Source organism: Ursus americanus, chromosome 11, assembly GCF_024610735.1.
Source record: "Ursus americanus isolate L20-20 chromosome 11, mUrsAme1.1.p, whole genome shotgun sequence".
Lineage (NCBI taxonomy): Eukaryota > Metazoa > Chordata > Mammalia > Carnivora > Ursidae > Ursus > Ursus americanus.
Genome location: NC_142137.1, coordinates 40,177,564 through 40,204,368, shown reverse-complemented (window position 1 = coordinate 40,204,368; position 26,805 = coordinate 40,177,564). Strand labels below are relative to the sequence as shown.

The window sequence follows — 26,805 nt, the reverse complement described above, 5'->3', positions numbered from 1 at the left end:
TCTTGAAGAAAAAAATGGTAACTAGTAGATTGCTAATTAGACAACAGTTATTTAATTAAATGTGCTTTTTTTTTTTTTAACTGCACTAGTGGCAAAGATGAGAAGTTAAGGTCAACTTCTATTTCTATTCTGCTATTCAATTTCTATATCCAACTCCTACCCTCTAAATTCCACCAAATCTCACAAACCTCTTGAACTTCTGCCTCTTCCTGAATTCGGTAACTTTTTAAAAATCGAGGACTAACAATTCTAAACTCTATTACAAGAAAACTAAAAGAATCTTTGGAGTCTTACAGAATTTATCCAAAAAGTACTAGGATAATTTACCTCAAATTTCTTCACCTTTTCCATTGTTATCAAGCGCCTTGATGTGTGACTGGAAAGCTTCTGCTCACAGTTGCTAATAAGTTTCAGGCAAGGATGCCAGGGTACCATCTCTTCAGTGTATCTGAAGAAAGAACAGCTGACTTTTAGGAATACTCACATGCACACGCCACACAGGGTCATCGCAAAGTTATCCAATGTGGTATGGATGTCCCCCCACTACATGCTGTTCCATTTTAGTTCACATAGGCTAACTGTCCAGATAATCCATAAACTATCTGTATTTTTAAAAAAGCAAAGTATTTGAACATTACCACATCCCAAAAAAAAGTAGTTTATATTATCCTACCTGTAGGCTGAGAATGAGAGAGAATGCAAGTATGTTTTATGGAAGAATTCCAAGCATTTAAACCACAAAAATACAAGACAATGATTCCACCCTAAAGGATCCCACAAGAGCACATAAGACAGAAATATATTCTACAACAACCTCTAGACATTCATGAGGGACTGATTCATGTGGAGATTTTTCCAAAGAATAATGTCCACTCGGCATATACTTTCCCTATAAAATGAAGTGTCCCTGCAAAATTTTAATGGCATCTTAAGACCTCTATTACCTGTGTAAATACAAGACTGAAGTTATTTATAAGATTATTCAAGTCAACTACCAATAAAATAAACACTCCATGGTCACCTTAACCATGAAATAAAATCAAAGCCAAGATCATGAGGAGTGGTGACTGCTACCATGCAGCACATGTGCTATGTGAATGGAGAGGAGGACATCTGGAAAGCAGGACAGTCAGGCTGCAGTAGTTCAGAACCTGACATCTGACAGGTTGTTGGCATCACTATTGGCAGAAGAAACAGGTGACAGATGAGGGGGAAACAGCTATGGGCAGAATGCTGAAGAACAGCAGTAGAGGGGGCTCACTAGGTATGGGTACCATTAAGAACACTGTAGATTGCCATTTTTTATTTTTCCTTTGCAAATCTTGATACCTTTCTAGATAGTCTCTGCAAACATTTATCATATGGGAAATTGTAAAGCTCTGGTCCAAACTGGGAAAGGTGCCAATTAGCATCTTCTGTAAAGGACCATCTTCTTAGCAAGCCCATTCCAATGCGTCAACATGGTCTTCACTACCACTCTTTTACTAACTTCTCTAGCTCCTCTGAACTTCAATGAGCTCTTCCTCATTACCTTAACCACATGCTCAAAACCTTCATCACCCACTTACCAAGCAACATTCATAATGCACTTCACTGTATTATCAGTGGAAGGAATTCTCTTGAAGCCATTCTCTGCATCCTTCCTTAGGGCTTTCCAGTAAGTAATGACCATTTCAGTTTTTGCCTGATCTAACAATTCTCTAATGTTCACTATATAGTCAAGAAATGTTGTATTGCTCATAACATTAGTTGACATCAAATCTGGAATCTTCAAACAAAGCATTTATGATATGAAGGAATACATTCTACACCATGGTTAACAGAAAGAAGATATAGCCTTGACCTTAAGCTTGAAAAAGCAGGGTTTGTAGATGTCTGAAATAGTATTTGTTAAACTTAGTTATGTATGCCTCTTTTAAAGGAAAAAAAATCATTCCCTAGCACAGCTGACTAACGTATTCTTACTAAAATGTAACGTAAAGATATCAATGAGATATAAAGTCCATATGTTTATATCCTTTATATAACTATAAAACCAAAATATATTTACAAATCAAATCTAAAAGTACAAAACCAGTACAATTTTAATTGATACCGATGACCCAAATGATGATAAGCTGCTGAAAATGAGTCACCAGGCATTTGGCTTAAGAGCAGAAAAACATATTTTTGTGTTTTAGATTACCTTTTCAGCTTGATCTTTTGAGTTTAAGCATGAAAGAACATCTTTGGGTCATCATTATCATTTACGAGCTTGTTTTTAATTACTACCCTATTATACTAGAACCAATCATTTTAGCAGTATACTCCCAAAACACCATGCTAAGAATTTAAAAGTATCAGTTAACAAAAAATTATTTACTATATATGTCCTAATATATTTCATACCAACATACTGGAATGAGTTGTTTGCAAACCATTAAATGGAAGCCATAAATCTGTACCATGCCTGGGTCGTTATGATAGGATGGTATGCTATCTTCATTTCATTTTTATTACTATATTCCTACAACCCAAACATCTATTTAAAACCTAAATCAGCCACAATAGGAAAGTCCACAGAAATAGATGAGGGGCTGCCAGGGGCAGAAGTGGTGATTGCTTATGTGTATGGGGTTTGTTTTGGAGTGACAAAAATGTTCCAGAATTAGAAAGTGGTAATGTTTGCACAACTTTGTGGATATACGAGAAACCATGGAGTTGTAAACTGTAAAAAGGTGACTTTCATGACATACAAATTATATTACATTATTTTTTTAAAAAGCAAAACTAACTGTATACATAGGCCCCTAGCTTTTCCATGAATCAATTTTGACGCTCATTTTCCCATGAATCTTCACGCCTCAAGCTATTTCCAAACGTCACTAGAATTTCACCTCCCATTTGAGGAACAGATTTTGCACTGATTAGAGCACTCACTGAAAACAGGTCAAGGGATCCCTTTTCCTTGTTTCCAAGTTAAGAGATGAAAAAATGAGCACTGGGTGAACATCAAAAACTAATGATGTACTATATGGTGGCTAACTGAACATCATAATACAAAAAAAAAAAAAAAAAAAACCCACAACATGTTCCCCTCACTGCTCTGAGCCACTCCAAAATTCATTTTACCAGAGTTAAAGTTTATCCCCTACATAAATCAAACCATCATGCTATATACACCTTAAACTTATACAGTGAGGTATGCCAAGTACTTCTCAGTAAAAGTGGGAAACAAAATGTACCCCCCAAATCCTACTCTGGGGCATACTTTATTAAGCTTCTTTACTTTGTCAATGTTTTTATCACAAGCAGTAGCAGTGGGATTTCTATGCAGTTTCTAATCACCTCAAGAGAGTAATCTGTGTCTAACGCCAATTAGAAAAGAACACTATACGGATACATAAAGCCTCAGCAGACAGCGGCACTTAGTGGCTTGGCAATGCCTATGACATCAAACACACGTGAGCTGAATTTATGCCATCCAAATGATTACCACACGGTCTTCAGAGTGACTTGCGAGTAGCTGAAACCATGAATAATAAACCCATAAACACCAAACAGTTTACAGCAAGTTTATGTGGTCAGTCTCAATGAGTGTTAAGAATAAACTACTATGAGAGCACAGAGGAAAGATTAATTCTGCTGAGAAGGGTTGGAAAAGTATCATACAGGTGGTGACAGTTAAGCCAGGCCTTGAAAGATGACTAGAATTTTATCAGCTGAGGAAAGAAGAAATGGTTTATCAAGCAATGCGGACAGAATAAATAAAGGTGAAAAGACACAAAGTGTACAGAGCATCGTGATGCTGGCAAAAAAATACACTGAAGTGGGGAAATCTATATTTAAGTAAATACAGCAAGTTTGTTGAGTAGCAATTTCTTCACTGCAATTTAAACTGCCAAACACGGGGGCGCCTGGAAGGCTCAGTCGTTAAGCGTCTGCCTTCAGCTCGGGTCACGATCCCAGCGTTCTGGGATCAAGTCCCACATCAGGCTCCTCTGCTGGGAGCCTGCTTCTCCCTCTCCCACACCCCCTGCTTGTGTTCCCTCTCTCGCTGCCTCCCTCTCTGTCAAATAAATAAATAAAATCTTAAAAAAAATAAAGAAAATAAACTGCCAAACAGAAACCCCTTTTTCAATTATCAGCTCTAACAATTCTTCACAAATAACTAAGCTTTAAGGTAGTACTTTATTTTTATTATGTCTTATACTTTTCAAAATGTTCTGGGTTTAAAGAATAATACCTGAACTTGATTATAATATGTAATTATTTTTTTTAAGATTTTATTTATTTATTTAATTTATTTGAGAGCATGAGGGAGAAAGCGTGTGCTAGAGAGAGAGAGAAAGAGAGAGAGAGAGCTTGAGAGCAAGAGCACAAGCATGGTAAGAGGCAGAGGGAGAGGGAGAAGCAGACTCCCCGTTGAGCAGGGAGCCCAATGCAGGACTCGATCCCATGACTCTGGGATGACCTGAGCGAAAGGCAGACACTTTGACTGAGCCACCCAGGCACCCCTGTAATTCTTACTTTTAAACTTGAATCATATAACAGAATTTGGTTGACTAAATGAATTCAGTATTAGGACTAAAAGCCTATACTCACCACACCAAAAGTAAAAAAGTTTTAAAATTGGGCTGTGCTAATGAATAATTTTAAAATGAAATCTTTATTCTTAGTTCAATAAAAAGTTATTTTTTAATACAACATAAACTAATTCTAAATTGTTTAATTCAGAAGAACATTATTTCAAACTTTTGCAGATGATTTTGGTCTTAAATTCACAATAATATTGTGCTATTTTAAAAGAACAAAGATTTTGTATGACATATAATACAGAAGTGAAAATAATTCATTTCCTAACAAACACAAGACAAACTAAGTTCATTAATAAGTTAACAGTAATAATAATTCATTAGTAAGATCACCTTAGGCTAAAGGGAAAGAGATCTTCTTTCCATAATCGGCCTGAGGTGACCTCTGAAAATGGTTTGCTATTCACTTGACCCAGGAACCCTAAAAATCATGCAAATCAAGAGGTCCAAATCTTCCTGTTCACTTTAAGAACACACGCGAAATTGCCCAGGCCATCAAGGGTATGCATATCTGAAAAGCCACCAACTATCTGAAGGATGTCACACCACAGAAGCCATGTGTGCCACTGTGTCGCTACATGGTGGAGTTGGTACGTGTGCCCAGGCCAAACAGTTGGTGGCCCAAAAAGAGTGAATTTTTACTGCACATGCTTACAAATACAGAGAGTAATGCTGAATTTAAGGGTTTGGATGTAGATTTTCTGGTCATTAAGCACATCCAGGTGAACAAAGCCCCCAAGATACAAAATAGAACTTACAGGGCTCATGGTCTAATCTATATGTGATTAACCTATATGTGAGCTCTCCTGCCACGTTGAGATGATCCTTACTGAAAAAGAGCAGACTGTTTCTAAACCAGAAGAGGAAATTGCACAGAAAAAAACAATATCCCAGAAGAAACTGAAGAAACAAAAACTTACTGCCTGGGAGTAAATTCTACATAAAATAAATGCAAATGAAAGTATAAACAGAAAAAAAAATAATAAAGGGAAGGAAAAACAGAATTCTAGTAATGAACATCAGAGGACATAGACATAACTTTCTCCAGGGATGAAGTCAGGGAAGTAAATATCATAGTCTTCCCATGTGTGCATTAGCCACATACCTGGACGAAATCTTTCCCTTGATAAATATCTAAGGTAAAAAAAGTGATAAAAACAGGTATCCCTTTTCTACTTCTAAAATAGCCCTCTGATAGGAACACCTGGGTGGCTCAGATGGTTGGGCGTCTGCCTTTGGCTCGGGTCATGATCCCAGGGTACTGGGATGGAGTCCTGCGTTGGGCTCCCTGCTCAGTGGGGAGCCTGCTTCTCCCTCTCCCTCTGCCCCTCCCCCTGCTTGTGCTCTCTTGCTCTCTGTCAAATAAATAAATAAATAAAACCTTACAAAAATAAAATATCCCTTTGATAATATGCATTTGGAAATTTTCCCTTGTTGAAAATTACTAAAATCAAGAAGTCACTGAAAAAATATCCAGTGTCCATTTTGTAAGATCTTTAGAAATATTATAATTACTTAAAAGTACCTCCAATTTAATTTTGTATAAAAAAAAAGGAAAAAAGAACTACAAAAGATATTCTTAAGTACATTCAACTTCAATTATAATTAAATAATGAAGTACAAAATAGTGGACAGTCAGAAATGCCAAAAACTAAGTACACAAGGAGGTGTCAATGTGAATAGTGATTTGATGAAGAATGAGATACTGATGTAATCTTGGGATATCTTCCCCCATGAAATACTAACCAAAGGAGAAAATGGAGGGGTGCCTGGGTGGCACAGCGGTTAAGCGTCTGCCTTCGGCTCAGGGCGTGATCCTGGCGTTATGGGATCAAGCCCCACATCAGGCTCCTCCGCTATGAGCCTGCTTCTTCCTCTCCCACTCCCCCTGCTTATGTTCCCTCTCTCGCTGGCTGTCTCTCTCTCTGTAAAATAAATAAATAAAATCTTTAAAAAAAAAAAAAAAAGAAAAGAAAATGATGTGGAGAACCCTGATAAGAGAACAAAATGATCAGATGATCAAGTTTAAGATCTCTAGTGGGTTAACTCCATGTGCCCCATGATATAATGCAAGAAAAACATAGTATAATTTTTGTGGTGTTCTTACCAAGGGCACTACCTGAATCTGCTCATAAAAGAAACATCAATTCTCTCTCTGCCTCTCCCTGCCACCTCCCTCTCTAAAAAAAATAAAACAAAACAAAACAATCACATGGACCCTGTTTGAGGGCCAACCTTTAATATAAGCCACATACTCTACAAAACTGTTAAGGACACAAAGACAAGAAAAGAATGGGGACATATTCCAGACTGGAGGAGAATGACAGGATGGATTAATAGAGCACATTTTCTCAGATGGACTGCAAGTGGTAAAATTTGAATAGGGTCCATAACATGGACAGCAGTGTTATCAATGTTGATTTCCAAACTTGGAGGGTTGATTGCGGTTTGACAAGAATGTTCTTGTTTTTGAGAAATACAATGAAGTATGTGGGGTTATGGGGCATCATTATCTGCAACTTCGCAAATAGTTCCAAAAAAGATGAATGATAATGGACATGTGATTAATGTAATGGGTGAGGAAAGAAGATACAGTAAGTGCACATTAACAGTTGAAAAATCTGGATGAGGAGAGTTTGTGTTACATTTGAAACTTTTACATAAGTCTGAAATTATCTCAAAATAGATTTCTTAAAAATTTAGTCCTGAAAATTGAATTAAAACCATAAGCTTCTCTATCTCTCTAATAAATAAATAAATCTTTAATTAAAAAAGGGGGGAGGACACCTGGGTGGCTCAGTTGGTTGAGTGTCCGACTCTTGGTTTCAGCTCGGTGATCTTGGGGTCATGGGGTCCAGCCCTGCATCAGGCTCCAAGCTCAGTGGGGAGTCTGCTTGGGATTCTCTCTCTCCCTCTCCCTCTGCCCCTCCCCCATACTGCATGCACGCATGCACATGCACACTTTCTCTCTCAAATAAATAAAACTCAAAAAAACTGTAAGCGTGCTGCTGGAATTCAGCTTGTCTAAGGCAGGAAACACTTTTGTATAGAAACAAACAAAAGTGACCTTCTCCAAAAATATTGGTAAAACTCCATCTATCACTTCACATACCAGGCACCTGAGATCTGGTAGACTGTTGAATTAAGTGAACATAGCCACAGGAAGGAATAAGGAAACCAAATAGTCAGCTAGCTATTAACTGTAGACAAGTCACTTCACTCCTTGGAATTAATTTTTCTTATTTCTAAAGTGAAAAGATTAAATGAGATTATCTCTGGCAGCAAAACATAAGGCCAGTATTAAGGAGCCTGGGCATGAATATGTACAGTCTTATCAGCTAATAAATGTGTGACTAAAGTCAGGCCACAGTAACTTCCAACACAACATTTGTAAAATAAAAATCAGCACAGCTTCCAACTGCTGAGGACCATCTGCCATTTTGAAAAGACAGACAGGTTAATACTGTTCTGAAATGCTTTCTGTACAATTACGTATAGTAAACATCGGAACTACAATAATTTTTTAAAAAGATTACTATGGCAGATTGGAGAAACAGCCAAATTTTGAGTTTGATATTAAATTACCTTTCAAATTTAAAGATCCTGTCTTATTCAAGACATCTTGTGTTTCACTGTTGATGTACACAGATCTGTTTATAATTAATAATTACTGAATAATAAAACCCAAACCAATAATGTGGAACATAATCAGGGCTTTAAATAGAAGCAAAGCTTTTATTTTGGTGTTAGCTTTTAAAAAAGATTTATTGCATTTAAGGTGATCATAATAGCCAATATATATTAAAACTAGGTTGTAAGCAGATGAATCCCTCAACTAAGTTGTTAAAAATACCTATGTTTGTGGCCTGGCAAAACAGTTACCAACAGTCATGATATATCAGACCCTGAGGTAAGGTAACACAACTGGGTTTGGCAAACTTTTCCTCTAAAGGGCCAGACGGTAATTATTTTAGCCTTAGTGGGCCACATACATTTATGTCACATGTTCTTTGTTTTTTTCTTTTTTAATGACTCTTTAAAAATGTAAAAACCCATCTTAGTTCAACCCACCTTAGTTCAAGTGCCTTATAAAAACAGGTGAGGACCATACCTGGCCCACAGGCTATAGTTTGCCAACTCCTGATATAAAATAAAAAGGTCAAAGAAATTCAATCAATAAGAGGATGGGGCCTGTTTTATACACATATGTAGGTAAACAAAGACTATTATAAACATTAAACACAAAGATATTTACCCTGAATCCAATTAAAAATAGGGAAAAATGTTAGATATACAGATAATATAAAAGTGAAATTAAAAATAAAATTATTTAACATTACATACTCTGGTGTATACACTGGTAACCAGTAGACTAGTCTTCCACCTAATACGAGGGTCTCAGCTGCGAAGTTTAACAGGTCAAAAAACATATCACTCAGATGATAACTCAAGGAAACAGGAACATGGCTTTCTGGACTAGAAAAAGAAAACAAAATTTCAAAATCAGTGAAAAACCTTAAGACCGTTAAACTTAGCTAATTAAAAAGAACAACACGCTTCTTCTCAAAATAGTAACATACTATATTTAACTTTCACTTACCATTTTTCCATTCCCTTCGGTATTTCCTTCTGAGAACCTGTTCTTCTTGTAGACTCTCTGATACCATATGGAGCTAGACAAAAAACACAAATAACATGGATAGTCAAAAGTCACCTAATCACCAGTTAGGCGAAGATGGATATCATGGGCCTCCAGATGGGATACTCGGAGAGGAACACATCGCCACCTATGAAATATTCCAGCCGAGAATGCATAACACAAGGAACATTCTATTTAAAACATTGGGAAGGACAGCAGGGCACTATGTTCTTCAAAAATGTCAATGTCATAAAAAGAGAGAAAGGCTGTGACAGTGTGACAAACTAAAAAAGGCCTAAAAGAGATATTACCAAATGAAAAACATGACACCAGACTGGATACTGTCCCAGAGGGAAAAACAAAAAAATAAATAAAGGAATATTACTGGGTGACTAACAAACGTGGATGACAAAATAAAATTCAACTATTGCATTGACTTATTGAAACTGATAACTATACTCCAGCTACCTAAGAGACTATCCCTATTCTTAGGAAATACACACTGCAGTATAGGGGTAAAAGGCCACAGTGTATCCAACTCACTCTCTATGGATTAAAAAAAGTTACATACTTTATGTAAATATACATAATGAGAACAAACAATAAATTAGATTAATGAAAAGCCCCCAATTTTTGTAAAGCAGATTCATACTGACAGTGTAATACCTTGATAATTTTTCTTTTGTTAAAGCTGAAACCACCTAAATTACCAAAGAACTGAAATGAGCTGAGATGGAAGGGTTGAGATACACTTGCCACTATTTACAGATTTACTGCAAAATACAGTAGAAAAGCCCAGCCTATTCTTAGATAGGATTCCTGCAAAGCCCAGAACTCATGAGGCACAGGAAAACAAGTTCTCATTCACATTCCTGAATCTCAGTGGGTTCACAAGCCTATTGACTCACAGAATCCCAAATTTCTTGTAACTCTAGAATGGAGATGTCAGTGAAAACATGTGCTACAAAAACAAAGCTAAACATAACACCAATGCTTACACATGGAGAATTATGTGATATCTAAAACTCTCTTCTTTGGAGCACCTGGATGGCTCAGTCGGTTGAGTGTCTGACTCTTGGTTTCAGCTCAGGTCATGATCTCATGGTTGTGGGACTAAGCCCCATGTTGGGCTCCACGCTCAGTGGATAGTATGCTTGAGGATTCTCTCCCTCTGCCCCTCCCCACAACTCAAGGGGTGGGGGGAACCCATCTTCTCTCTCTCTCTCAAATAAATAAATCTTTTTTTAAAAAAATCAAAAAATAAAACTCTTCTTTGACATCTGACACTCTAATTGCAAATGACATTTTGGCTTCAATTGGTATATTAATAACCAATTATAGTCAAAAATTTTAAACAAATATATGCTCCAAAAAATAAACCGAAGAGAAAAAGGAAAGACAAGTTACTCTATATAATTTAAAAAACCAAAATAGTAAACTCTCAACTACTTAATTAAATTGGTATCCTGCCTTATGGTCACATTTTTTTCCTTCTCACTATGTGAAGAAGTCAGGGGGTGGGGTGGGAGTGAAGAGTAGTACAAGCCAGTATTCTTCTGCATGTTGATAAATTTTCTACTTTAAATGTAAATGACTTTAGGAAACTAATCCTACTCTTACTTTTGTATAAAAATAAACTTACGATCGGTGATGATTGCATCAAAATATGTGCCCTTTCTCCAGGAAGGTTTAGATGCATCTGAAACCAGGACATCAAGGTAATACTTCTCTAAACCATATTGACGAAGATTTGCCCTAATGTTTTCATCTGGTCCTCTCCATTTCTGGTTTTTCCTACTAGCCTTTCCTAAAGGGAAAGAAAAAGGAACACAGAAACTACTAAACCAAATAGAGCATTCTTATTTCTTATCTTACATCTACTCAAATAAAACTTGCTTTCACTTAAAATCTTAACTTTATTTACATAAAGTTATTTTTAGTTCAACTTAATACAAAAATATATTTTGAACAGTAAAATGTACTGTCCAACTGATCTTGTTCTATCATCTTTCAAGTAAAACCGCCTTAAACACTCATTCAATACTTACTGAATTGAAAGCATATACAAGTAAGACACAAAGCTGTATAGAACATGGTCCCCTTCCTCCAGGAGCATATAGGCCCGTGTAGAAACAGGGATGAATCAGATAAATGAAACAGAAATGAAGAGAGCAAACTTGGGAAATGAAGGAGCGAACAGGCCAAATGGAGACATTACAGATGAAAAGTTAAAGTGGGGGTTGAAGGAAGAAGTTCAAAAGTTCTGGTTTAGGAGACACAAGTGGATGATGATACTCTTGATTAAGATAGGAGAAACCAGGGTGCCTGGGTGGCTCAGTTGGTCAAGCACCCAACTCTTGATTTCAGCTCAAGTCATGATCTCAGGGACATGAGACCGAGCCCACCACTGGGCTCCAAGCTTGGCATGGAGCCTGCTTAAGATTCTCTCTCCCAGGGCGCCTGGGTGGCACAGCGGTTAAGCGTCTGCCTTCAGCTCAGGGAGTGATCCCAGAGTTCCGGGATCGAGCCCCACATCAGGCTCCTCCGCTATGAGCCTGCTTCTTCCTCTCCCACTCCCCCTGCTTGTGTTCCCTCTCTTGCTGGCTGTCTCTATCTCTGTCAAATAAATAAATAAAATCTTTAAAAAAAAAAAAAAAAGATTCTCTCTCCCTCTCTGCCTGCCCCTACCTGCCTCCTCTCAAAAAAAAAAAAAAAAAAAAAAAAAAAAAAAAATTAGAGAAACCACGAGGTTAGGGGAAAAAATGGGATTTGAGGTGTACTGATTGTGCCTCTCAGCTACCCAGAGAACATTCGGAAAGAGCTACTCAGTGGGTAGTTAGAAGCCCGAATATATACACTGAGGAGATACCAGTATATGCACTTAAGTTAAATCCATAAGAATGAATGACATTTTTTATTAACCTAGGTGGCAGTTACAGGTTTGTTCTATAATTATTCTATTTTTATACACTCTTCTGTATCTTGATCTCCTTTACAATAAAAACAAAACTTAAAAAAGTCAAAAGGAGAAGAATGACATGACTCTGCATAACATGCATTGTGAGAGGAGAAGTGGTCAAAAAGAGAAGCCTGGGGAACAGCAACATGTTAGCACAGGTCAAAGAAATCCAAAGGGCCTTCAGGAGATGGAGATGGAACAGCCAAAGAAGTAAAAGTACCACCCGATGAGGCCACACAGTCCAGGAAACCAAGGGAGGCTTTACAAAGGTCAACACTGCTGAATACTATAGATCTGTAGCCCTAGTAAGAGTTTTCAGTAGGTGTGGGAGCTAGAAAATAATAGAAGACAGTGAGAGATGGAAAAGAAGAGGCAGCAAGTAAATGCTAGTTTTCAAGATGCACTTTGGCAAAAGGAAGTGGAAAACAAAGTGGCAGCCAGAGGGCCCCTACAGAAGTGATAGGAAAGGTTTTATATTTTTAAAATAAGAGATTTTGAGAATATTTGAGAGTATAGAAAGTGATTACAAGCACATGAAACAGAGGGCATATTTAACAACATCTTGGATAAGTTCTGAGAAAATTCTACCTCCATCAGAATTCTACCTAAGTAGACTGAAAGATTAAAATATAACTTCCATAAATAAGAATTCTAATAAATTATATAGGACAATCTCCTTAAAGCAAATATACTGCTTCTACTAAAAGCAAACTGGACTAATTCTTCTTAGCACTTTGTCTGCTCTATCATATTGCCAAGAATATCTTTTTCTGGTTAGCCCATTTAGGTGAACTTGATAAAACATAACCAATTCTCCTTATGATAAATATTATTAAATTCCTTAGAGTCAAGGTAGGAAAAAAGAGAGGTAGTAGAACACTATATGGCAAATTGTTTCAGAAAAAAAAAGATATAATAAATTCTCATCAATACAATAACTTGAGAAAAACTGGGTGGTAAAAAAGAAAAAGGGTGTTCAAAGGGCTGATTCTAGCTATAATAATGGAATACACCATAAATAGAATTTCAAAATCATCAATGAAACTTGACATTTTTAGTACCATTCAGGTATATGGAAATACTTTCTTCAGTTTGATTCAATTCCATCCAATCATGTATCATTAGCAAAGTGTCTAGATTTTAAAACAGTTTCCAAAATTGCCTCAAGAGCAAGCAAATGTTTGCCTCGAGTTAACCTGAGTCTAATGCAGAATCTTCTAAGTTACTGTCACTGTCACCGCTTCAAAGATATTTTGGTTGGTTATGGAATTAAAAACAATATGGTACTCAAGGACCAGAAATTAATCCAGTATTCATGCAAGAGTACGATTATGAATAAAAAATGGTGATAATCTTTAAATAGAAACTGTATGTTATTAACATGGACACGCTGATTAGAAGATGGCTAGTCCCTGTCCTACTTCCTTCCCAAGCCTAAAGTTTACAACCTTAGAGTTTGCCAACTTTTTAAAAATCTCTCTAAGACTGTGAGGGGAGCTTTTTCTTTTTCATCTTTGTGTTCCCCCAGGAGACCACTTTGCACATACTGAATCACTTCATAAAAAGCAGATATCCAACAAAATCTTATTGTTTGTAAGAATAAATAAAACTACATTATATCACAACTCTGTATCTTAACATTAAAGATAGATGCATAATGCCACATAAACCCATTTAATTATTTTGAAGGCACATTTGGTACAAGAACAAAGACTATAACAGTCTAGAACCTCTACTCACCCAAGCCATGAACTGTATTGTAGTCTATGTCTGTCCCATAAACATATGCACCAAAATGAGCAGATGCTATCAGAAGGCCACCTGAAAAATCACACAATTATGGTCTGTTAACCAGAAAGCCCCAGACTCTCGTTTCTTCCCCTATTGAGTCTGATCTAGAGTCTTACAAACTAGCTGTAGGCAGAGTACCAGACAGTAACACTGGTCCTGACCATATTTTGCAAGCCTCAGAATTAAACCTCTAAATTGTTCTCACTACATTGGTCACAATGTAGGGAATTAATATATGTACTGTCATCATTACTTTAAACATACTGCTTAGGGAAAATTACCTTTTTTTTAATCAAAATAATGTATATTTAGAGATTTTCATCTGATTTTGAGAGGTCTATACAAAGCATCTTACTCCTTACTTACCAATGAGCATATAAAGCTGCTATATAAAAGAGCTAGCAATAAATAAATTCTGACAACTGGGCTCAATTCCCATGGAAGCCTGAGTTTCAAATTACTTAAGGGGGCATTAATTAATATGTAAGACATTAATCCCTACAAAAATTAAAATATTAGGACAAGAAATAGTTATTCCTGTAATCAGTGAAGCAATTACCTCTTTTTAAACTGTAAATATGAATTTCTGAATAACTATTATCAAGCACACACAAGAAAATAATACAATGACTTTTTAGTTTCCTTAGTGCTGTGATCGAAGTAAGAATAAAAGTCCCAACACAATTTGACTAGACTAACTTAATAGCTGTGCCCAGCTCACAGAGAAAAATCCTAATAAAGATTTAAAAATTAATGAAACCCTTTAAAATAAAAGGAAATAATATTTTTAAATTGTTTAAGGAAAAAAACCAAAGTTATTTTAATAACTCTACTTTCCATTGAACTTTACTTTTTTTAATCATCCAAATTAAAATGCTCTTAGTCCTAATAGCTATACCATAGAAAGGTCTGTCAGTCAAAACTGACATCGGAAATATATTCTTAAACTATGCACAGACTCTCTCTATATTTTCCCATATACCCTTCTCAAAAGTAATCTCTAAAATTAAGATGGGTAGTGCCTCCAGAGGGTCAAGATCTATAAATTAATGGTTTTCCTTCCATAGCCATTTAAAACACAGTCTGGGAACATGCACTTAAATAAAGAGACTTTGCTTGTGAAAAATACTGTAACTGACTACTACTACTACTACTACTGGATTCCATGAAGTAGAGAATGGAGGACTAAAAAAAGAACAGCAGAAACCAAAACCTAAGTTCCTTCATACTAACTACAAGAAGCATCTGTATGAGAGGGAAGCTAAGTAAGCCCTCAGTCTTGTTCTATAAATGGAATCATCCATATTTAGGAAAGATACTGTATTGTGATGACCTGGAATACTCACAAAATCACTTCACCCAAATTACGAGGAATTACTACAATTCTGCCAATTAAGGCAGATACTCACCTAGAAGAACTAGTTGTCAAGGGGAACAGAAAAGCTTTCCTGTGCTTCCTTAAACAGAACCTTATCCATTTGGTTAGAGTGAGTTTTGAGAAGACCCAATTTAGAGTACACTGCTGAAAGGAGATGAATAATCTGTTAGACTGCATCTGTTAGTTAACTTTGTGCCCTTTAAGCTTTCAAAGTTTTAAATAAAATCATTATAAATTAGCTTCTCTGAACTGGTCACGGGGTAATCACTGTTAATCATCTAGTTGTTTTCTCAATTAAATTGAAGCATTTTTTACATTTCATTATACCTCAGTTAGCGTTTCCCTGAAGCTTTCTGGTGGAAGAAGGCGTGATAAAGGAGGGGTGAAGTGATGAGGGGCAGGTAATGTGACTCATCCAATTTATTATGCTATCAAATGTACAAATACCACAAACTCAGTGTTCTAATTTCTCCTTACTTAAATAGTAACCACTTTAAGGTTAGGGCAATATCTTATAGGCAAAAGGACATAAGTGGAATTTATTTGTAATACAGAAACTAATTTATGATTTTCATCATTAGAGATTTAAGTGGAAAGCCTTACAAAAGTGTAGAAACGAGAGGCTGGGCTTTGGTTTTGCTGAAAGATAAGGAGACAAGGAGGAAAAATGGAATACTACTATATCTACTTTATCCTCTTTCAAAATGAACTCAGGTAAGTTACACTAGCAGCCTGACCAAAAGGATATTGCTAGAAAATAGAAATTTTACCAGATAAACTAGGAAACTCAGGAAAAGGGGACTACAGAGAGTTGTGGACAAAAACAGGAAGGAAGCAGAGACTATTCCACAGACCTACAGAGACCAGTTACCTCTCTCCGAATTGTCTCTTTTCCTCCCCCATAGTTTCCACCCAGGACCAGGACAGAGTTTCCCAACACCTGGCACCTGTGTCTATCATTCTGCAATGATAAAATTCCAAAGGAGCTGCACTCTTTTCCTTACACTATGGCTCATCTGAAGGTAGAAGCAGCCAAGGAGTGCATACTGGTCTCCTGGGTATATTCCCAATTACTAAAATAGCTGACTCACTTGAGAGAGGGGAAGGAGAAAAGGAATATCTATGGACCTCTGTCATAAAATCATATCACAGCTACCTACAGCAACTGGCTGTGTGCCTGCTTGTACCAACTACTTTCATTATAAATAAAGAATTAATGTTTACAATTTTAACCCTCAGTTTCCTCGCCTGCTGTCACAATTTGCCAACAGTTGCAAATTATGAGTATCTTGGAAATCAGCCGAAGAAGGGACTAGAAAATGAGTTCATGGCCAAATTGTTCATCATCACCATTCAATATTGACTATATCTAACATCTTTCACCAAAAAGGCATCTAAGTTCCTAACAAAATAATAATTTAAAAATAATAATGATAACCATTACAGTCTACTGAAAGTCTACCTTGTGTCAGGCAACTTCCTAAGAATTTCATATACAACTATTACCTCACTTAATCCTCACAATATATTACTATTGCCATTTTATCAATGATGGAACTGAGGCCCAAACAAGTTGAGAACGTTGCCCAAAGTGACATAATAACTAATAGATTAAGGATTTAAAACTCACTCTATTTGCTCTCTTCTCTATACCATTTTCTCTCCTCTGGGGTCAGCACCAATTGAAACAAATATACACTTAGCTTACCAATTAGATAAACAAAAGCAAAATTTGTTATTAAATTAAGTAAAGTTGCACACTCAATTAATAAGAGTTGTATACCATTCACAACTCTTGTATATCATATGCAGGCCTGTACCATTTTAGGTATTCAACATATCATGCTCATCAATCGTTCAGCCATACTCATATTAGAACAACAGGACTTCATAACTACTAAGAGCTGGCCCAATGATAGGTATCTTCTCCCTCAGAAAAAAAATGGAAGTACACAACTTTTTAAAAAATCTTATTAAAATGAAAAGAATGTATTCACTAAAATGGAAAGGAAAGTATGTTTCTACAGCTCATAATGTCATTCTAGACAACGGCAGACTGTCTAAAGAAAAAGGAAAGGCATTTAGGCAGGAAAAGATTATATCTCTCCTTTCAGTTTCCCAGAAGCTTTCTATGCTATCCTATAACCTTGAGAAAATCACAGGTCATGAGAAGTCAGTGGATTAAACATTTGGGAAACTAATATATTTCAATTTTGTGCCTTTAAAATGGGAAAGGATTGGATACACATGACTTTATTTTTAAATATTAGAAAAAGGAAACCAGGAAAAAATACTATCAAAAATATTTTTGAAAAACTATGGCCATGGAGGAGGGCACAGGGTTAGTATTTCCCCAATCCTTCAGAAGGTACTACCCATCAGTGAGACAAAAGGCCCAAGAAAAAACACAAACTATACTTAAGAATTGGGCCCATTCACAATTATATCACCAATTTCAAAACAAAAGCACTAAAAACTAAAGTTCTAAAGCTATGCTTAAACTAGAAACACGAATTACAAAGACAAATTTTAGCAGCATCTTGGCAAAGATCTTCCTCTTTGTAATTTTCAGTTAATTGTCCTATGTAAACAATCACAGGACCAAGATTTACTACCCACTCTAAGGAGCTGCTCTAAAGCAAATTAGGGGCAGGTCTCCTTGCCACTTACTCCCACTGAAGGTAATCAATATTTTTATTACAGTTAGCATTCCATAATATACCCAACCTCATATACATCAAGGGAAAGAAGTTTTACCTATACTAGGAACACTATTTTTAGACTTTATAGTCTTGTCTACATGTATGTATACATATTAAGCATTATGTGCACGTATGTTTGTCGAAGAATTCTTCTCATTCACAGAAAAAGTTTTTAAAGTCCAAGAACAAATTAAGGATTAATAAAAGGTTTAGCATTTGGAAAAAAGAGAAATTTATAGATCCATTCCTCACAGCATATAAAAAAACTCCAAACAGACCAGAGATCTAGGAAACTAAACTAAAACTATAAACGTACTAGAAGAAATACATAGCTAGATACCTCTCTAACTTAGATGTAGGAAAAACTTTTGCATGGCAAAAGTCAACTGCTTGCAAAGTCAAAAAATAAATGGCAAACTGGGAGAAAATATTTGGTTTTGTATACACACACACACACACGCATGTAATATACATATGTATATATCTTTGCATACATACAAAAAACAAGAAAAAAGAGGAAGGGCTAATTCCCTAACATACAAGTACTTTCAAAAATAAAGAAATGTCTACATAAAAACGGGCAAAAGACATGAAAAATATTTCCAATAAAATTATTAAAATAGCCCTTAAAATATAAAAGGTTGCAACAACATGGATGGAACTAGTTAAGTGAAATAAGTCAATGAGAGAAAAATAATTATCATATGCTATCACTAATATGCGGAATTTAAGAAACAAGGCAGAGGCTCATAGGGGAAGAGAGGAAAAATGAAAAAAGACAAACCAGAGGGAGACAGACCATAAGAGACTCTTAATCATAGGAAACAAACTGAGGGTTGCTGGAGGGGAGGGGTAACTAGGTGATGGACACTGGGGAGGGTATGTGTTGTAATGAGCACTGGGTATTAACATAAGACTCATGAATCACAGACCTGTACCCCTGAAACAATTTTAATATATAATACATTATATGTTAAAATATATATGTGTGTATATATAAAAGGTTATTAGACTTCACTCATAATAAGAGAAATACAAAATAACACTACACTGAGATTATGTTTTCATCCAACAGACTGGCAACATTTCGAAACCTTGACAGTAAACTCTGCTGGTGAAGCAAGGTTTAGCAATATACATACATTCTTAAACCAGCAATTCTACTTTTAAGAATTTACCCTAGAGCCGTATCTCCAACATTATGCAAGTATATATACGAAAGAGTATTAATTGCAGGCTTTATTTGTAACTCTAAAATACTGGACACTACCCATGTCCAAGTATAGGAGACTATTTGAATAAATCATAGTATATACACCCATAGAGTACAACTATAAAAAAGAATGAAGACAATCCCTATGAATTAACAGACAGTGATTTTCAGGAAAAACTGTTAATTGAGAAAAGCAAAGTGGTGTAAGAAAGAAGTAGAAATAAAATGTACATATATCTGCCTATCATTACAAAAAAAAAAACAAACAAGAAGAATCAACTTTAAAAAAAAAAGAAGTTGGTTATCTACAAGGGATGGGGATGAGAATGGAAGAGATATGGAAAGGAGTGATATTTGAGTATACCTCTCGTATAGTTGACTTTTGGAAGCAAATTGATCTTCTACATATTTAAAAATAAATAAACACGGATGGAAGGAGGTAAAAAAATCTAAAACTGAGGAAATCTGAAAAAAATGAACTCCGAACTGATTTTTAAATGAAGGGGAATAAAAAGAAAGCACAATATTTGACTTTACTGCCCTTTAGGTGGGGTAGAGAACTGAATACATAGCCTAAAAACATATCCTTTTAATAGGGTTTTTGTATTGTTTTGCTTTTCTTTTAGTGGTAAGGGCAAAGCAATTTTGAAACTATTTTAGATGTGTTATGGGAATGAGCAAAAGAATAAATGTGTAGATGGTGAAAGAAAACAGGATTCTCACCGTGGAAGAAGGCACATATAAAAATGGAATGGGGATAGGCAAGAAAGAAATCTGTCGGGATAGACTAGAACTTGTAGTATATATGAAAATTCACAATTTCTACAATATGTGTATATATCCACATGCCCACACAGTACATACATAGGGATATGTGTACGTGCACACACATTTATATGCATATTGTGCACATACACATGTAAATGTCCTAGCTTATCTGCTGAAAGGGTCGAAAAATGAAGATACTTAGCACCCAGATCTTGGTCTCTAATACCATTCCCCACTAAAAGAAACAACACTTCCTTGAAGAAATGACTGATTCCAGGGTTTGGGCAGGTAAAAGAAGAGCCAGAAAGAAGTGCCCAAAAATAAAAGACAGATTCAGTGCAAAAGGGCTCCACTTGGCAAACGTAGGACAATTTGAGGAACAAAATAATTAAGTAATGAATTATAGACCACTAAGAGGAATCCACAAGCTTATATTAATAATAAATACATAGGAGAGAAGAAAGAGCTCTTGGTCACGTGGTAATTGTGGAGGGAGTACTATTATTGGAAAATCATCCCTTTGTGACCAAAGTTAAGACTGGCTCGGGCAAGAATCAACAACGAATGCCAAACCTGACAACTTGGCAGGGGTGAGGGGAAATTTAGATGCAGAACAGGATATTTACATGGGTCTTAACATGTGTCCCCACAGGCCGCCTATTAACTGCACTGGGGAAAAAACAGCAATCATACAATAGGAAAATCACCCACCACCTAAACCAGCTGATCAAAATGAATATTACTGATGAGGGGCAGATACCATCATACAGATGCCCTGAGGACACAAAATCATTGTTGTAGTCCAGCCAGGAGTGTATAACCTGAATCTAATCATGTGGAAATAAATGACCCAAATGAAGTACATTCTGAATAAAAAAGAGAGGAGAGACAGTGTTCTTCAAAAGTGCAAATTTCATAAAAGAAAGACTGTGGACTTGTTCCATATCAAATGGATCAAAGAAACATCAATGACAAAATACAATACTTGATGCTAGACTGGAAAGGAAAAAAGACGGTATAAAAGACATCAGTGGGTCAATTTACAAAAATGTCATACGAACATTAAAGTATTGTATTAATAGTACAGTTGCTAACAATGAAAACTAATCTGTGGTTATGTAAGAGAATATCCTCATTCTTGAGATATATATATATATTGAAGTATTTGAGAGGTAAAGGGATGGGATAGATGCAACTTAATTTCAAGTGGTAAAGAAAACAAAATGGTGTAAATAAACATAAAAAGAAAATGATAAAGTAAATGAGGCTAAATGTTAACAACAGTTTAATCTGAGTCAGGTATATGTAAGTGTTCTCTGTTCTATTTTTATTCTTGGATCTTTACTATAAGTTTGGCATTATTTCGAATAAAAGTTTAAAAAGTGGGGGGAGGCACTAAGGATAATGAGGATAGGAAAGAAATAGGTCGAATGCTGGGTGGGGAATATATGGAGACATTGGTGGAGTGGGAGAAGAGAAACTCACTAGCATATTAATTCAACAACAAACACAGAAAATCATTCCAACAGTTAGAAATCTCTTGACTTTGATACTATTTCTTTCTAATCACATGTGGTCATATTCCTCAAGTTAGTTTATGCTGTAACAGCTGGCCAACAGATTCTAATGCAGAAAGAGACAGCTCTAGCGTAGTAGTCAAGAGCATGAGCTCTGGAGTTAGACTGCTTGAGTTTGAATCTCATGAAATTTACACACTGTATAACCTTGGCCAAGTCACATAACCTCTCTCTGTGCCATAATCTCCTCAGGAAGTTTTTTTTCTTTTTAGTTCAACAATGTTAGCTATTGTGGCAATACTGCTTCCCAAGTTTCTGATGGGGAAAGACAGCTACAGGGAGAAACTCCAACCGCAGACATAATTTGTTCCAACACAATCTGAATCACAATGAATTTAGCCAGACAAACCTAAATATGAGTGCTCCCTAGCTATGAGTAAGATCCAGCAAAAAATGGTGCAAAGTGGGAAAATTTCTTCACGGAATCAGAGGAGGTAAGTGTGGAATCTTAGGACTTCTACACATTGTTAATTATGAGGACATCCAATCAAGTGTGTACAGAACACAGACTGCAGCTTCAGCAGCCAGGCTCTAGCCCGTCGATAATTAAGTCACTTTCCTTATTTTCACACTTACTTATACACCTCTACAAACCAAATCAAAGATCAGACACATTTTTTTCCATGTAAGTATATGATTATCAATGTTAAATGATGAACACATTTTTATCTTGTCAATCAAGTCTTTTTTCCACCCAAGTTTTCCTATTAAATAAACTGTATACCTTTGCATTTCCACAGTACACGGTATTGCAATGTATGGTATGCCCCTCCACCTAGTGGTTTACTTAGGGAAAAAGCCCACAAAATTAAATCATACCATTCTTGAAGTGGCACAAGTGTTGCACGCTGGGCTATTACACAAATATGTGGTCATCTGTTAGTCACTATTTCTTTATAATTAAGATTATTCTGTACAAATTTACTAATCTTTTAGCAAAACATTACTACAACCTTGACTAATATAAACAAGTAACATCTATGCACTAGTTTAACAGTTAAATAAAAATACCTGTTCCAACAAATGGATCAAAGACAATATCATTTTCTTTCACTTTTCCATGGTTGGCCATGATAAACGATAAACCAGCATCCATGCTTGTATTTCCAATAAAGTGTCTCTTTTTGACACTGTATGACTCAATAAGCTCTCTCTGTCCATCTGCAATCTAATTAGAGATTCCTCAAATTAGTTTAACTGTATAAAACAGATTGAAGATAACCATTCGCAATAAAACCACAGTATCTTGATGATAAAAACTTCTTTCCACTTACCATTGCTCTAAACTTGTTCCTTTAAAAAATGTGATTGAGGTAATTATGGACAAATACCTTGTATTTTTTAGCATGTTGCAATTTACTGTGACTTTTCAAACTAAATTTGAATTGAATTTGAATGCAATAATTCCAGGGGTTGGTGGTGAATAAACTTTACCCACCTCTTTTTTCTCCTAAAAACAATAATCTGTAACATAAGCCCCAGCTTCCATTACCCTCAGGGAAGTGAGCAGGACTGCTCTGGAGTAATTTTATTTCTTTTCAGAATGTGAGCTTAGATTTGAGAACTCCACAAATGAGATCGCTCAGTTACCACAGCACTCTGCCTTTTCTCTGTTTAAAAAGCAATCCAGAATTTCCGACAAGTTTTATGCTATTTTTTCCTGGTACACCACCTCCTACCTAGGCCCTATATCTAACAAGCCTCTCGCACTTCCCAGGAATCTCTGGAAAAACAAACAAAACACATAACCACATATTTTCCACTCATTTCAATTCATATGGTAATTCTGAGTCTTCAGCTCTCCTAAAATTCTACATATAAAGAGTCCTATACAAAGGTCTAACATTAAGCTTTTAAAGAAACAATCTGAAATAGGTAAAAAGGACACTTGCTTACCCATCTACCAAAATAAATGTTATGTGGATTCTCAGGGATGCAGTTTGGGTCCAAACCATAATCCTCCAAAACAGAGAATATATGTTGTGGCTTCTTTAAATTCACTTTCCCTTCAAATGGCAGAAACTCAAGTGCCTAAAAAATAAGTGATTCTCATGTTCTATTAGAATTTAAAAGGAAAAACAGTGCTTATATAATAATACATACTTTGTACATTTGGTATCAGCATTAAGACAAAACATGAAAATTACTTAGCACACAATGTGCTACAAAATAAGCACTTAACAGAATTGAGAATTATTATTACATATCAACAGCAGCAGACCACATTAATTTCATAGGTTTTTCTTTCATTTTTTTTTGCTAAATTCACTTACATCTATTCGTTTGACTTTTTCTTCTTGTGTCAATGTTTTATTAAATGTGTGAATCTTTATTTTATATGTAGAGTCTGAATGTAGAAATGGAACCTAAAATAAAAGCAAATAAATTCTTTAAAGCTTCGTAATTCTACAGTATCTGTAGATAAACCTATATAAAAACACATTTCACTACGCACCATCTTCTCCACAGGGTAGTTTTTAAGGGAACTATACAGCTCCTCCGGAGATCTTCCATGACCCCATAGTTCAAATATGGACCTAAGAAATCAATAACGAAATCAGTTCAAGCAGTAGTATGTAACAATTACTTCCCTAGTTCTTTATACTTGTTCCACTAATAAAATTATTGCCTATATTTTCTAAGCTATAAATGAGAAATGTGTCCTAAAAATAAACATAAGTCCAAATCACAAAGAGAAGTTTAACTTTACACAGAAGGAAATTTAACATAAGTCAAGATTTTTCCAAGTTTTCATTATTATATTTTATACTAGAATACAAATGATCCCGTAACATTATTCATTTTGTGAAACGGGTGAGCAGCTGCAGTAAATCCAATTCTTCCCAATGTTTTCTTCATAAAACAAAAATGACCAGTTAAAAATGTTGCAATTAATATTTAGCTATTACTCACTAATATTTAGTAACTTTTAGGTACTTTTCTAACCACTACAAGAAGAAAATTCTTACTATTAAACAAACCCTCAAGCTTCCACCAATTTCAAGGAACATTTAAACAATTACAAGTAAATATCATTACAAACAAGAATTCATTGTAATGGAACTCAAATCTACACAGTAGCATAGTTTTGTGCATCTAACTTCGAACTACTTTATAAATGTAATTAATGCTGCCATTAGCATTGAGAATATTATCCTTTGAAAGCAAACTCTTCCTTTCCGTTCTACTGAATTTATAGAAAGAGGGCCTCTACAGTAATCCTACTCTTACTTAGCCAACACTAACGGGATGACCTCAGCTATAGAAACATACAAAGAGTAAAAAAGCAGCAAACCCAATTATTCAAAATAGATGACCCCAATTTCCATGTATTCAGGATTTTTTCTTAATGTTTAGAAATTATAATAAGCTTGGGGCGCCTGGGTGGCACAGCGGTTAAGCGTCTGCCTTCTGCTCAGGGCGTGATCCCGGCGTTATGGGATCGAGCCCCACATCAGGCTCCTCTGCTATGAGCCTGCTTCTTCCTCTCCCACTCCCCCTGCTTGTGTTCCCTCTCTCGCTGGCTGTCTCTATCTCTGTCGAATAAATAAATAAAATCTTTAAAAAAAAAAAAAAGAAATTATAATAAGCTTGATCCATTCATTTATTTGACAAATATTTATTAAGTATTACTATATACCAGGAATTGTTCTAGGCACTAAGATACAACAGAACAAAGTTCACTGCCTTCATGAAACTTAAGGGAGAAGACTCCTGGAAGCATAAACTGAGGGAAAGCATATGTAACTCAACCTCTGGATGGGGAAAAGCTTGAAAAACAAAAATAATAAAAAATAATAAAAGATAATACTTTATACAACTCAAAGTACAAGGGACTGTTCTAAGGTCATTTAACATGGATTCATGATTGTTCCTCATAGAGCCCTATGAGGTAGCTTCCGGTATCATCACCTATTGAACCAATGAGGCACAATGAGGTTAAAATGACTCTTTCAGGTCATTTAGCAATTAATGAAGCTAGGATTCCAATCCATCAAGCTCCACACTACACACATGACTACATGCACTATAATACAGTGCCTCTCAAAAAAAAAAAAAAAAGGAATCCCAGGCCATTCAGGGAATGACTAGTTTCATGGATCATAATTATCCCTAATGAACTATTACATAGTATAACGTAGGAATTAATGCTTGTAATGATAACCCAGAATCAACAAAATATACTCCTTATCGTCTTTTTCAGAAAGAATTTATATATTAATAAATTTATATTTTAAATAGTCAAAATAAAGATTAGGCATATAACATCAAAAGCTTCAGCTATAATTGGAACATTAATTTTAATAATACCTTTTATGATTTAGATTTTCAGAGTACACAGTTTTCATATATATGACTGAACTATCATGATTCATAATTTAGAGATTATAAAGCTTATGTAGGCTGCCACATTTTTCATAGGGGCTATATAAATAAGCATGGATATCAACTTACTAATATAAAATCAACAATCTCAAATGTTTTAATGATTATGGAAGTAACAATGAAATCTTTCTGACAAAAATTCTTTAAGAAACTATCCTTTGAGAGAAGGAGGGGAATGAAACTGGGAAAGGTGCACAAAGTCAACGATTCTATAAACCACTTTTTTTATTTTTTTTAAAAAGAAGGCTGTGGTAAATATCTCAAATGTTGAGCTCTAACAAGGTATCCACCTAGGTGTTTATTGTATTTTTCACTCCTTTTGTGGTATGCTCAAAATATTCCATGTTAAAAATAAATCAACAGGTATTCAAATCGGCAAAGAAGAAGTCAAAATGTCTCTCTTCGCAGATGACATGATACTCCATACGGAAAACCCAAAAGAAGCCACTCCCAAACTATTAGAAGTTATAGAGCAATTCAGTAATGTGGCGGGATACAAAATCAATGCTCAGAAATCAGTTGCATTTCTATACACGAATAACGAGACCGGAGAAAGAGAAATTAGGGAATCCATCCCATTTACAATAGCACCAAAAACCATACGTTACCTTGGAATTAACTTAACCAGAGACGTAAAGGACCTATATTCTAGGAACTATAAATCACTCTTGAAAGACACTGAGGAAGACATAAAAAGATGGAAAGATATTCCATGCTCATGGATCGGAAGAATTAACATAGTTAAAATGTCCATGCTACCCAGAGCAATCTACACTTTCAATGCTATCCCGATCGAAATACTGAGGACATTTTTCAAA

At 35.6% G+C, this 26,805-nt stretch overlaps 1 protein-coding gene across 8 annotated transcripts in view; it reads right to left on the bottom strand.

Annotated features, from left to right (window-relative positions):
* Positions 1 to 26,805, bottom strand: part of TRMT11 (tRNA methyltransferase 11) — a 292,966-nt gene that overhangs the window by 255,146 nt on the left and 11,015 nt on the right. For all 8 annotated transcript variants that reach the window (XR_015726104.1, XM_087865468.1, XM_045805596.2 and 5 more), the window contains 9 exons: positions 24,057 to 24,138; positions 23,875 to 23,967; positions 23,498 to 23,632; positions 22,613 to 22,769; positions 13,913 to 13,993; positions 10,856 to 11,020; positions 9,175 to 9,247; positions 8,919 to 9,050; positions 328 to 448 (listed from right to left, as the gene is read on the bottom strand). Coding sequence is in view for 7 of the 8 variants with exons in the window: in XM_087865468.1 (XP_087721594.1) it covers positions 328 to 448; positions 8,919 to 9,050; positions 9,175 to 9,247; positions 10,856 to 11,020; positions 13,913 to 13,993; positions 22,613 to 22,769; positions 23,498 to 23,632; positions 23,875 to 23,967; positions 24,057 to 24,138 (1,039 nt within the window). In the remaining variant the exon portion in view is untranslated. The remainder of the gene's footprint in view (positions 1 to 327; positions 449 to 8,918; positions 9,051 to 9,174; positions 9,248 to 10,855; positions 11,021 to 13,912; positions 13,994 to 22,612; positions 22,770 to 23,497; positions 23,633 to 23,874; positions 23,968 to 24,056; positions 24,139 to 26,805) is intronic.